At 29.6% G+C, this 13,317-nt stretch overlaps 3 protein-coding genes across 4 annotated transcripts; 1 reads left to right on the forward strand and 2 right to left on the reverse strand.

Annotated features, from left to right (window-relative positions):
- Positions 1-354: 354 nt before the first annotated feature.
- On the reverse strand, positions 355-1,287 carry LOC111026222. The gene has a single exon (XM_022304254.1). The coding sequence runs from the start codon at positions 1,285-1,287 to the stop codon at positions 355-357; it is 933 nt and encodes a 310-aa protein (XP_022159946.1).
- A 7,081-nt stretch (positions 1,288-8,368) lies between these two features.
- On the forward strand, positions 8,369-11,854 carry LOC111026226. The gene is made up of 2 exons (XM_022304258.1): positions 8,369-9,171; positions 11,031-11,854. Exons 1-2 carry the CDS (start codon positions 9,003-9,005, stop codon positions 11,783-11,785), a joined length of 924 nt encoding a protein of 307 aa, XP_022159950.1. The 5' UTR covers positions 8,369-9,002; the 3' UTR covers positions 11,786-11,854.
- On the reverse strand, positions 9,073-12,482 carry LOC111026224 (protein ALP1-like). Of its 2 annotated transcripts, XM_022304257.1 has the most exons (3): positions 12,054-12,482; positions 9,595-10,124; positions 9,073-9,528 (listed from the first exon to the last, which is right to left on the reverse strand). In XM_022304257.1, exons 1-3 carry the CDS (start codon positions 12,350-12,352, stop codon positions 9,242-9,244), a joined length of 1,116 nt encoding a protein of 371 aa, XP_022159949.1. In that variant the 5' UTR covers positions 12,353-12,482; the 3' UTR covers positions 9,073-9,241. The 2 variants fall into 2 exon arrangements, with proteins under 2 accessions (XP_022159949.1, XP_022159948.1); XM_022304256.1 differs by having other exon boundaries at positions 9,075-10,124.
- Positions 12,483-13,317: the final 835 nt, after the last annotated feature.

Here is a 13,317-nt window from a genome sequence, read left to right on the forward strand (position 1 = left end):
CGACGGATCACGAAGACCATGGACGACCGTTTACGATTAATATTTATAATTATTATTATGCGCGACTGCAGTAATGCATTAACCGCGGTGAGGAGTGACTGTTTTTTTTTCGTAAAATGTGACTCTATTTTTTAAATAAAATTAATCATTATATAAATACAAACAATTATTCAATTATAATATTATATACGAAAAAATAATAGTTACAAATACAAAATACAAATATAACAAACATTATTTATGAACAAAAATATAATATTATATACGAAAAAATGATAATATCATATACGAAAAAATTATAATTACAAATACAAAATACAAATATAACATTATTTACAAGTTTACAGTTTACATTTATTCATCAGTTTCTGGTAGAGGTACAACGTCGTTAAAATCGTCCGAGTCATCATCATCACTTTCAACATTTAAAACACATGGTTCTTTTTCAGCCATCAATTCATCCACCACAAAGTCCATCTTAAACAATTTTTCCTCCTCTTCTATTGTATGTTTAATGAAGTTTTTCCACATGTCGGCATCAACTCTTTCTACACCTTCTATTAATAATTGTTTTACGTCGTTGAGCTTAAATGTTTTGTTGTTCATCCTCACATGGTTTTTTACAATTGACCATGCGAGCTCAATAGGATTGAGCTCGCAGTGGTAAGGTGGCAATCGAAGAATTGTTTTGTTTTGTTTTTTGACTAGTTCATCAATAACATATTTATTGTACAAGGGTCTCAGCCTGTCCACAATGGTAAGTAGCTCTGGAATAACCATTGGTCTACTAATAACCTCTCCTTTACTCTCGAGCCATTCGATAATTTTTTGTTTTTTGGTATTTGTCGTTGGGCATTTGTCTTGTTTCACTGAATGGTACGGAGCGTTATCCATGACAATCACTGCGTTATCTTTGAGTCTAGGTAAAACACCTTCCAACCATTCACGGAAACAATCGCCATTCATTTCATCGTGATAGTCTTGAGTGTTTTTCCTAGACTCAAAGCACAGAAGACTGTCAGAAACAAATCCATCTTCCGATCCTATATGGCAAACTATCAGGCGTTTCCCCTTTCCACTAGGATTTACTGCTCCCGTTGTAAGACCTTTATTTGTCGCATCTCTCGCAGATTTAATAGATTTATCGCACCATATTTTATTCGGTACGTCACCAGCATTTACCCAAGTTTCGTCCAAATAGTATATTGGGCGACCCTCCATACGATATTGCCGAATATCCAATAAATAATTTCTTCGCCAAACAACAATTTCTTTTCGCTCAATCATTGCGCTATTTCGACCACGTTTAACAAATTCGAATTCCATAAAATGTAATAATCTATGGAGTGAGGAGCGTGAAAAATTGGGCAAATCGGCATCTTCATTTATGACACACAAAATCTTATCAAGTGTCGGCAACTCACGTCTAAACCAAAATTGATGTATTTTTCGCCTAATTGCATATTTATTAAAATCGTCAATTTTATCTTTTATACTTTTAAATATTTTAGTTTTATTTGGAGATGTGATGGTTTTCGTACGTTTGTATTCTAAAATTGTTTGATAAATTGTAGACATTCCAATTCAGAGTTCAGATGAAATAATTTTTTTAAGATGGAGCATTTTAATTTCTGGATTTTGGGCAATTTTGGTTTTGTAACTGTTTATAATCATTTTCCTTTGGGAAGATGACACAAACTAAAATAATAAAAAACATTGTAAAATCAGTTTCATAATTTCATTACTAAGCGATTAGGTTTGTTTATGATATCGTTGAAAATGTATTAAAAAGTTTTATTTTTTAGAAATTTAGAAAGTATGTATAATTAAAAGTCTTTTTTATATCTATGAACATAATATTATGTTATCAGTTTTTTTAGTCCATTGTTGTAGATAATTTTTTTTTCAAACGTAATAGATATAATATATCTAATTTACATTAAATCGTTTAAATATACAATTTGTTAATTTTATTTCAATATTCGTAAAAAAAAATTCAGGGATTAAGTTCTTAAAAAAAAGGCGAGAAAGTGGATGTACAGTACGTTACAATAATTAGGTCACTGTTTTATGGACAGTATTACATTTGAATTCAATGATATAATATCATTGTATACGAAAAACGATTCTGAACTGAAACATGTGTGGATATTTTATAATATTATAATAATACTGTTATTATACTTAATATTAATACGGTAGCTGGCAAGTTGAATTAATATTATAAAATAACAACAAAATAACTAAAATCGTATTTCTTGGTTATTTAATATGTAATTTCGTCCGTATTTGATCATAAAATGACTATTTATCAATTTTTAATCACAAAATAATTTTTAAATTTTAAATTTTGTCAGAAATCAAACTTAAAATGCTTATTAAAAAAAAATATTCCAATGTATTTATATAATTTTTCAACTACCATTGTTACAATATATCAGGAGCCTTGTATTGAACTTTCAAGATTTTTTACGAACTAAATAATATGTTATTGATATTTATAGAAAAAAAATTAAATTAATTTTAATTTTAAATTTTCTGTTAACAGCTCACAAATAGTCAAAATATTTTTAAAATTGTATCGTGTATATAAAATGAGAATTTAAACATTCAGTGAAATGTTCATGTATTTCCAGTAATTCGTTTTTGAATTGCAACAAAATAAGAAAATCGCTACTTGACAAATAGAGTGAATACCCGATGTTTTAAAAATATGAACTTCAAACACTCATAAAAATTTAATTTGATTTTCTTGTAGAAATATTATTTTTGATGAATATCTAATTTTTAAATGTATAAAATAATTTGGTAACGATAATAATTCAAAAAATTAATAAAAGAAAAATGAAAATTTCTCATGCCTTAAGAGGAGTACAAAATGATCAAAAAAATGTTATTATATAAAGTAATTGCTAAAATATGTAAGCTTTAAAATTTGCAAGTATTTTCAGTTTTTCATTTTTGAGTTGTGACAAATTAAAACAAAATCGTCAGTACCTACTAGTGTATTGCGTAAAAATTCACCTTTTTTCTTTATTTATTTTTTTTCTTTTATTAAACTCAATTATATATAATAATAAAATTAAGTATATTTACCTTTCCTTTAGGATTGCGTAGTACTTTAGGAGATGTAACGTTATCCATGTTTAAAAAATATGAAAAAAAATTGTAAACACAAAAAAATAATGAGCGCGATAACAACAACAATTACAAGAGTAGTGCTACTTCTAGGGTAGACAGAGCAAAAGTCAGCGATTTCCATGTGCATTGTACGTATCACGGTAAAAAAAAAAAAAAATCATGGAGTCAAAAATGAAGGAGGGGATGGGGATGTTTTTTCCTTTGATTTTTAACGTTTTTTTTAAATTACGTGTGGCGCACGACGCACGCACGCGCATAAGAACGCCACGTCGCTCGACGCACACAGTTCCAGTACAAACCGATCGCAGCGCTCGATGAGGAACGACGGACCGCCCCAATATTACGGTAGTTGGTGGGAGATGCGCGGAAATGGACAAAAACTGGTCGGCCGACTGATTATTCTCTTTTGGGATAGAGTATACTCATCGGGAATTAGTACACCTCGGCATAGAAAAGACACTATCTAAGTTAAAAGAACATTTTTATTTTCCCAAAATGCGAGAATTCGTAACGAAGTACATAAATAGATGTGTGAACTGTATGTTTTACAAAATACCAAAAAGAGGAGAATTGTACTGGCATCCTTTAGATAAAGGCAGTGAACCGTTTCAAACAATACATCTCGACCATGTGGGACCTTTCGTTATGACTGAGAGAGATAATAAATATATCCTTACGATCGTAGACGGGTTTAGTAAATATGTCGTACTACGCGCCGTAAAAGACGTTACGGCTATCGAAACCGTATATTATATGCGCGAGTTTATATGCACATATGGCAGACCCGAACGAATAATTACAGATAGGGGTACCGCGTTTACGGCGGCGATATTCGAAAAGTTCTGTCATGAGTTAAATATAAATCACGTTAAGATATCGTCTAAGAGTCCGCGTAGCAATGGCCAAGCCGAAATAATTAACGGGATAGCTGTGAGGTGTTTAGCAATGATTACCGAAAATCCCGATAATACTGATTGGGACTTAAGGTCGATGGAAGTGCAGTGGGGAATTAACAATAGTAAACACAGAGTGACAGGTTACACGCCGTCCGACGTGATATACCGGTTTAAAATTGCTAGTCGTATCGAAAACCCGTTAGTGAGTGAAGTGTCCAAAATAAACAAAGATAAACGTATAACAGAAAAAGAAATTGACCCGACTGAGATTCTACGGAAAAATCGAGAAAAGGAATTACGTAAAATAACACAACGAAAGACAAGACCCGAAAAGTTTCATAAGGGAGATTTGGTATTAATTAAGTGGGAGGCGCCGGCCTCAGGACAGAGCAGAAAGTTAGAGCCTAAATATAAAGGACCGTATCAAATAGCTCGGGAACTGAGATACGACCGATACGTCGTAACTGATGTAGAAGGGGAACAGTTAGGACAAAGACCATTTAGTGGGGTAATACGATTTGACCGTCTAAAGCGAGTATGTAAATAAAAAAAAAAAATGTAATTTAATGTTTATTTGTATTTTCAAAAAAAAATGTAATTTAATGTTTATTTGTACTTTCAAAAAGATAAAAATGTAATTTAATGTTTATTTGTATTTTCAAAAAAAAAATGTAATTTAATGTTTATTTGTATTTTCAAAAAAAAAATGTAATTTAATGTTTATTTGTACTTTCAAAAAGATAAAAATGTAATTTAATGTTTATTTGTATTTTCAAAAAAGAATGTTATTATGAATTATTATAAAAAAAAAAAAAAAACTGTATTATTATGCATACATTTGACGGGACGCCAAAATTTGTCAGGAAGGCCGACTGTGGTAATCTGATTATTATTGTTTATCAATTATAGCGATAAGTGTGGGCCGGTCGATCGATGGGAACGTCGATCATGTTGGCGACTATATTTTAGTATAGTCGCGACCGCCGACCGTGCCGTATGACAATCAGCATTTATTCTAGTTGTACGAGTGTGTTAATTAATGATTAAATTATATTGCTATATTAGTGTTGATTCCGTGACCCGTAAATAAAAGGTGTTGATGTTATATTACAAACAGTTCTTTTATTCATTTTCCCACCTTTTATTTCGTACGCTCAGGTACAATAGTGGCATAGTACGTATTTCAACGTTGTACCACATATGTATATTTAAAACAAATATTTTATCAATATGTTAGCAATACAAATTTGCTATCTGGGTATAAGGACAAGTCGTCTATTTTTATGGTTCGCTGGAAATCTTTCAGTAAATTCATCTAAATCTAATAATTTTGAAATATGTTTCTCAATTGACAATAGTGCCAAATTATTCAACCTATAACAAATTAAATTAATTACTTTGGTATCACATGGATAGGCTGTTAATTTTAATTTTGTTAGGTTTGTCTGTAATTGTGTTTATCAAATGTGCGTTCGAGACCCGTATTTAGAATTCCTAGTTTTCGATCTATTTATAGACGTATTATTGTCTTATCTCATTATCTCAAATTGTCGAGTGACGAATACTGCTTATAAAATAAAATCTCGGAATTCAATTTTTGTTATACGATTGTTAACTGTATGGAGTACCATATAATATACTCGTACATTCAGGATTTAGCCAGTTTAATATATAATATTTAAAAATAAAAATCAAGGGGGCCAGTTCGGGGCCACTGACTTTTCTTAGGGGGCCAGGCCCCCTAAGGCCCCCCTCTTGACGACGTGCCTGCCTTGGGCAAAGGGTTCATAATATGATGGTTTAATAGTGTACTAATATATACTACCTATACCTAGTAACAATTTTGTAAGGTTAAACCAAAATTATGTAATATATATTGTTCATAGTTTCGAATCTAGGAAAAAAAGCCCCAGCTGACAACATTCAATGGAAAAAAAAAACCCCGTACCAACTGAATACATTATTCTTTTTATTATGATTTACATAATTAAATATAATCATAATATAATCATTACATTTATCAACACTTCTTTAACATAATATCTAGATATATAATATAGCAATAACCATAAAATATATAATATTCTAAAATACTAGTTTAATATTTTGTAAATTAATAAACTGTTAAAGTGTTAAAACATTAATGTTAACAATTGTTTTTCATTAACTATTAAATTAATTATTATATTATTAGGTATATGAATCTAAATTAATATTTATTATACCAGACTACAATACATTTCAATGTTACAATGTTTAAAGGTAAATAATTTTTATTTCAATAATAATGTACAGGTGCGTAACATTTTTAAAGATAAGAACTGAACCCAAAAAAATCTCTAAATATTGTACGTTGACTTTTACAATAGTTTTATTTTAAGCGAGATGTAAGTATGTAAAATATTGAAATTCAAAAATACTCATATTATATATTGTTTACAAATTAAACGAAATAAATAAGTTTTAACAATTTTAATTTACCTTCAACAATTATTTCTGACAGACATTTCGGCTTTGGTGGATTTTTAATTTTTATACCCTCTATGATTTCGAATACTTCTTTTTAAATAATCTTCCCTTGGCAATTCGGCTAATACACTCTCCGGAATATTTAATATTGCACTTGAAAAAATTTGACTAGGTGCGTCGTTGGTTATTGTGGCTTTTGCCTTCATATTTTTTATAATTTTTACTGCAGAAAGCATATTTTCATTTGGCTCGTGTACGTGATCGTGCTCAATGGATATTAAAGTTGGACTATCAATATTTAAATCTGTTTTTAAAATACAGGGACACTTCATTGAACTTGATTTAGTACATCTCCAACGAATCATACTTTTGCACTCTTTTTGAATGTTGTACAAATATCCACCATATGGAATTTGAGGTTTTTTTATTATTATTTCGAATCACTTCCATTTTATATTCGCACTTTTAATTCAAAATAATCAAAACGTTACAACAAGATGAACTAGATGAACGAAAAATTCGTACTGAAGAGAATATCATACTGTATAGGTACACCGTACAAACTTTTAATAATCACAACAATAACTATATAAGCGAAAAAACCACATTTTTAATAATACAATGTTGTAGATACCTACGTCCTACTCAAATACCAAGACTAGTTTTCAAATAGAGTTTATAATAAAGTTTAACATCTTCATAATTTTTAAGATAAAGTAAAATAATGTCAATTACCTACTCTTATTACCTACTAAACTTTAATCTCTTATATTTAAAATGTATATTTATATATATCTATAGTAAAAAATTTGGTGTATTATTTGTTATTATTATTTTTATTATTTATTATTTGTTTTGTTTGGTGTATTATTTTATTAAATATTATTATGATGTAAACCTATACAAAAATTATAAACTATACATATATATATATATGGTTATAGAATATATACCTATGTCCAAAAAAAGGTTAGGTTACCTATACACAAATATTAAATTATAAAATGTACATTTATGCGTTATGTATTTAGTTAGTACGGGGCTTTTTTTACCGTACCTATTTTGATATCGGGGCTTTTTTTTCCGAATACCGTAGTTTCGTGCACCAGACCCCTTGCAATAGATACTTGTATATTGTGTATACTGCAGAATGCAGTACTACTGTATCGACGCGTATATATCACAGGGGTGTAATCAAGGGAGGATTAGGGGGATAGATCCCCCAGGGCCCAGAGCCTTTATAATATGTAGAACGTAGGTATACATAAATATTTAAAATTTTAATGCTACTTGAAAATTTAGTATTTTGTGTGTAAAAAAGTCAACCCCCCCCCCCCCAACATCATAGGACAAATTCATATAGTTACGTTATTGGTAAATGGTATACAGCACTGTAGCCACTATAGCCACCGCCACGACGCCGCGTCATGGACGTGCGCAGTCCCGACTAAAGTGGCGTATAGGATAAAAATAAATCTTTTAATAAAAACGTTTGATAGTGTACACTGATTGCCGATGGTTATAAATATGCTTATCCATGTGCTAGCATGTTTGTTTATCAGTGAATCCGACGCGACACGCGACCCTACCCCACCGCCGCTGCGTACCAAAGCCGTCGATGCCGTTAACGAAAGTCGTGATCACAGACAACTCTGCGATAGCCGACAGGCGACAATACGACATCATAATAATATTATATACTTAATTTCGTGTTTGCTATTTGCCATTTCTGACGACTATACTGCAGACGACGACAACCGCATTTTAAACGGCATATTAAAATTTAAAATAACACGCGTAAGTACCTATTATTTAACCATTATATATTTATAATATAAACTAGGGCTAGGTTCACATGGACGCGCGTACACGCGCGTCGATTAATCGCGCGTATTTAGATATGCGAGTTTCTTATACATCATTCACATGGACGCGCGAAGACGCGCGTACACGCGCGTCGATCACGACAACGACGCAAGATTTTATTTCCGCGCGTCTACGCGCGTGGCTTCGCGAAATTAAATACTGTTGATCGTTATTGGACCGTTCAGTTGACACGCGCGTTTAGGTGTTTGTGTACCCGATTTACGAAATAATATACATTTTTAATTCACTTATTTGTATAAAATAAATGTATAAAGGTAATATATTATATTAATAAAGGAAATAATATAATATTTAATTAATAATATTATTATTATTATTATTATTAAGGACACCGTCTAGACTCATTTACTATTCTAAGAATGCCAGTTATTAAATCGAAATGTATATTTTCAATTATTGTTATTTTTGAACATAATATGTTATTATATGATGGAATTGTGCTGGGGTTAATTTTGTGATCAATTGCGATTGTTACCGTGAGCAGCTCGTGTTACTCGTATCACTCTAATAATATTATAGCTACTTTATAATTTACTTTCACTGTGATCGGTTTGAATATCGTGTAAATTTATTATTCTTTGAAAAAAAGTGTTTTTTGTATAAAAAAATATGGAAATTAACATAGACACATTAATCAATGAAGTTGAAAAAAGGCCTGCCATATGGGATATGTCAAGCCATGATTACTCAAACCGAACAATGAAGAGAAGAAGTTGGGAAGAGTTGGTGCTTATTTTTTGTGGCACAGAAGATTCGGAAGAGCAGAAAAAAAGTTTAGGTAGGTACTTAATTAATCTATATTTTATTATATTAACGTTGTATTAAAATTTACAAAAATAGAAAATTATTTAAACCATTTTATCTTGCCATTCTAATTTACCTTCATTCATAAAATGATTGGTAAACTGTTTTCGAATCGTATCAGCATCACGTACATTACGACCAGTATAGGTTGGATTAAGATTTGATAATGGTGCTGCATAAAGCGTATCTTCATATTTGAAACCGTCTCTCACTCTGACATAGTTATGTAAGACACATATGGCTTTAACAATATTTTCTGCAAACTCGATCTTAACATCTAGTGGTCTGTGCAATATTCGCCATTTACTACACATAATGCCAAATGTGCATTCTACAAATCGACGGGCCAAAGTTAACCGATAATTAAAAATTTTTTTTTCGTACGATAAACTTTTACCACCATAAGGTCTCATTAAATTTTCTGTCATACCAAATGCTTCGTCAGCTACAATGACATATGGAACTTTTATATCATCAATATCAGTTAGAGGTTTAGGATCAGGAATATCTAATTTTTTTTCAGTCAATTTTTTATACAACGTAGATTCTTTATATAACCCTGAATCGCTGTCTTTACCATAACCTCCGATATCGACCCATATAAAACAATAGTTTGAATCACACAATGCCATCAAAACCAAAGAAAAAAAATGTTTATAATTAAAATAGATTGAACCTGAGTCTGGTGGTTGAGTAATTCGTATATGTTTCCCGTCCAACGCTCCTATACAGTTTGGGAAATATGCACGTTTTTCGAATTCGGTTGAAATATCTATCCATGTCTGTTTATTAGGTTCTTTCATAACAATATTCTTTAATTTCATCCATAGAATTTGGCATACTTGACGTATTATGCCACTCAAAGTAGATATTCCAATTTTGTAATTATAGTGTAATTCGGTAATTGAGCAACCTGTTGACAAGTATCTGAAAAATAAAAATAAAGACTTGATAGGTATCAATGTATAAGAAAACGATTCTGAACGGAGATCAGAGTCAGGCATTATTCGAATAAAAAATTATTATTGATTTTTATTTATTGTTTTAATTTTTATGATAATTCGTTATTCATAATTTATTGAAAGATTTTATTTATTTTATTTTATATCTTTATTCGGTTACTCATTATTTAAAATGACAAATACAGTTAAATCCAATAAACTATCAGATGAATTATTTGAGCAGATAAATAATCAATTATAATAAATAACAAAAAATCTAAATAAATATGTTGTTAAATCATACAAATTATTAATATTATTTTATTATCTCAATAATCGTTATTATTATATTATTATTACAATATACACCTAATGATCCAATATTTGTTATATTTATATCTTATTTTTTGTTTATGTACATTTTAATACAATTTATAAATAATTATCACTGCAAAATAAAAATCTAATATAAAATGTAATATAAAGTTTTATTTTGCATATTTTGACTTTTTAGTGCATGTTTGCGTGCATATTTTAAAATTTAAAATGCATATAAATCCGGTCTTTAATTATTACATATAACTATATATAAGTACCTAATTAATCTTATTTGAAAATTATTTGAATTTGTATGGTTATTTTATTATTTTTTACACTATTAGGTTACATGAGAATTAAAAAAATATATTAACGGCTGTAATTATAATTATTACTACAAATTTTTAATGTTATATTGTTGTTATTATTTGAATTTTTATAATTTATTATTAAATAATTATTAATTATTATTAGATTGTTAAATTTAGTAAAATTTCCATAAAAATTTGTTTGGTAGTTTATCGGTATAATACTATAATATCTACCAAGATTCACCGATTTTTGGTTTCTGCAGGATTAGAATTACAAAAAAGATGGAAAGGTCTTCGGGATGGCTATGTAAAGGAAGTGAAAAAAATGAAACAAATAAAGTCTGGATCGGGAGCGTCTGCGAGGTCGTCATATTTATACTATGGAAGATTACAGTTTCTACAGCCTACCATAAAAAAAAATTCGACCGAGAGTAATTTTGAGACTGCAGAAGTTGGTGATGATGAAGACGTAGAATCAGCAACTGAAAATTTGATTGAAGAAGACAGTCCCAGTGCTTCAAACAAGGAAGGTATTTTCAAAACTCCTCCTAACCACCAACGAAAAAAAATAAAACTTCATCCTGCTGATGAACACTTCGCAAAAATAATTGAAAAAAGTTTAAACCAAAGGAATGTCGCAGAGAAAAAAGAAGAAGACGAAGATAAATTGTTTTGTTTGTCTTTAGTTAAGGAAATTAAAAAAGTACCTGAAACAATGCGTTTAAAAACTAAAATTGAAATTTATAACCTTATTTTAAAAAATCAGTCAGTTTCAACTCAATCTCATCATCTAAATACTACAGATACCTCTCAATCTAACCATTTAGCCACAGCTTACAGTCAACAATATACACCACGATTTGCATATTCACAATACGATCATCCAAATTATACAACTGCAGTTCCGTATGGTACGCCTCATCAAATTTACAACACTCAAATGAACCAAAATAATATAGTACCATCACCTGTCAGTGACATTTCTCAAGAGTCATCAGATATTGATATATTTGGATAAAAATCTAATTTAATAAATATATAAAGTTATTCTATTTATATAGGTACCTGCTTATTTTTAATTTTGTTAAACGCCAAAGGTTGATTTTTTTATTTTGTTTTAAATTTTAATATTAAAATGTTTTTTCTTTCATATGGTTATATTAAAATTTACTTTGTTTTATAATTAAAGTAGTATAAAAATATGTTTCAGTAAATAATAATTTAAGCGACATTTTTGTTTGATTTCCCTTAATTATTATTAGTTATAATAATTTACACAGACTTACCTTAAAGTGACGATAAGTTTTTCGTTTGGTGATATGCAATATCTTATTGCATTTTCATCAGCTTCTATATCATCTTTAATTATGTCTAATAGATCATCAAATGATTTAATAGACATTCTAAAATAATTAAAAAATTTGTCATTGTGTTCTCGAAGTTTTGGATACAAGGTAATATACAGACTAAAAGAAAGTCTTGTTTTTAAAATTGGATGAACCCAATATTTTCTTTCCCTTTTTTGTCTTTGTCTTCTTATCCTTCGGTGGACAACCCATAAACACACAGCATCTACTACGTCCATTCTCGATGGATGTCTGAACTGTACTAAAATATTATTATAACTAGGTACTTTGATATCTATTATTTACTTACACTGCTTTATTCAACGCGTGTAAAACGCAGCTATCTGAACGGTCGTACGCGCGTTTTGCGGCGGGCTAACGCGCGTGTACGCGCGTCCATGTGAACCTAGCCTAGTAGTTAGTACTACGAATTCATAATAATTAGGGGATTGGAATCGGGGATTTGATGCGGATCAGTGTAAATCATGTGATCATCACGTTACCATAATACAATACAAATAGGTAGTTAAAAATATTCAATTACTTCACTGCAGTGCTTGAATTGAGGGGTGACGTGGGGGGACGGAGTACCTCTTCTTTTTTAAAAATATTTTAGCGTAACTCCCCCTTCTAATTATTTTCTAATCGATAGAAACTATGTTTTCAGGTATTCAAATTTAATTTACACTTCTATTTATTTTCCAAATAAAGCCCTGCTTCACCGTTTATGATTACTATGTAAGGTTAATAATATGACTAAATAATATAACTTAATAAACTTAATATGACTTAATAATATAACTTATAACTACTAACTTGTAAAATCGTTTTACCTAACCAAATTTATTTTATTAAGTGAATAAAATATTATAAACACATTACACAGAATACACTATATACATGATGTCATGATGACAATTTAATATAATAGCAGCCTCTATACTGTTAGTAAGTTTATCAACAGCATATTTTTTTTATTTCATATTACCTTATTATATTATATCATATTTTGTTTATCGTGTCATACAACCACAATAGACCAATGTGAATACATACTCTTAATACACTGGTACACATACAAAAATATATATAAGTAATGGATTAACATTCAATTTAAATAGGTAGTTAAGAATTTTATAATTAATATTATTGGTTAGTTATTATAGTTATAATATAATTTACATTTAAAATGTATTATTATGCA

The sequence above is a fragment of the Myzus persicae genome, unplaced genomic scaffold (assembly GCF_001856785.1).
Source record: "Myzus persicae strain clone G006 unplaced genomic scaffold, MPER_G0061.0, whole genome shotgun sequence".
Taxonomy (NCBI): Eukaryota; Metazoa; Arthropoda; class Insecta; order Hemiptera; family Aphididae; genus Myzus; species Myzus persicae.

Coding starts and splice junctions, on each gene's coding strand:
- LOC111026222 (XM_022304254.1), bottom strand. CDS start 1,287: ATGATTGAGCGAAAAGAAATTGTTGTTTGGCGAAGAAATTATTTATTG.
- LOC111026226 (XM_022304258.1), top strand. CDS start 9,003: ATGGAAATTAACATAGACACATTAATCAATGAAGTTGAAAAAAGGCCT. Junction 9,172..11,030: donor AGAGCAGAAAAAAAGTTTAG/GTAGGTACTTAA, acceptor TGGTTTCTGCAG/GATTAGAATTACAAAAAAGA.
- LOC111026224 (XM_022304256.1), bottom strand. CDS start 12,352: ATGGACGTAGTAGATGCTGTGTGTTTATGGGTTGTCCACCGAAGGATA. Junction 10,125..12,053: donor AAACTTATCGTCACTTTAAG/GTAAGTCTGTGT, acceptor TTTATTTTTCAG/ATACTTGTCAACAGGTTGCT.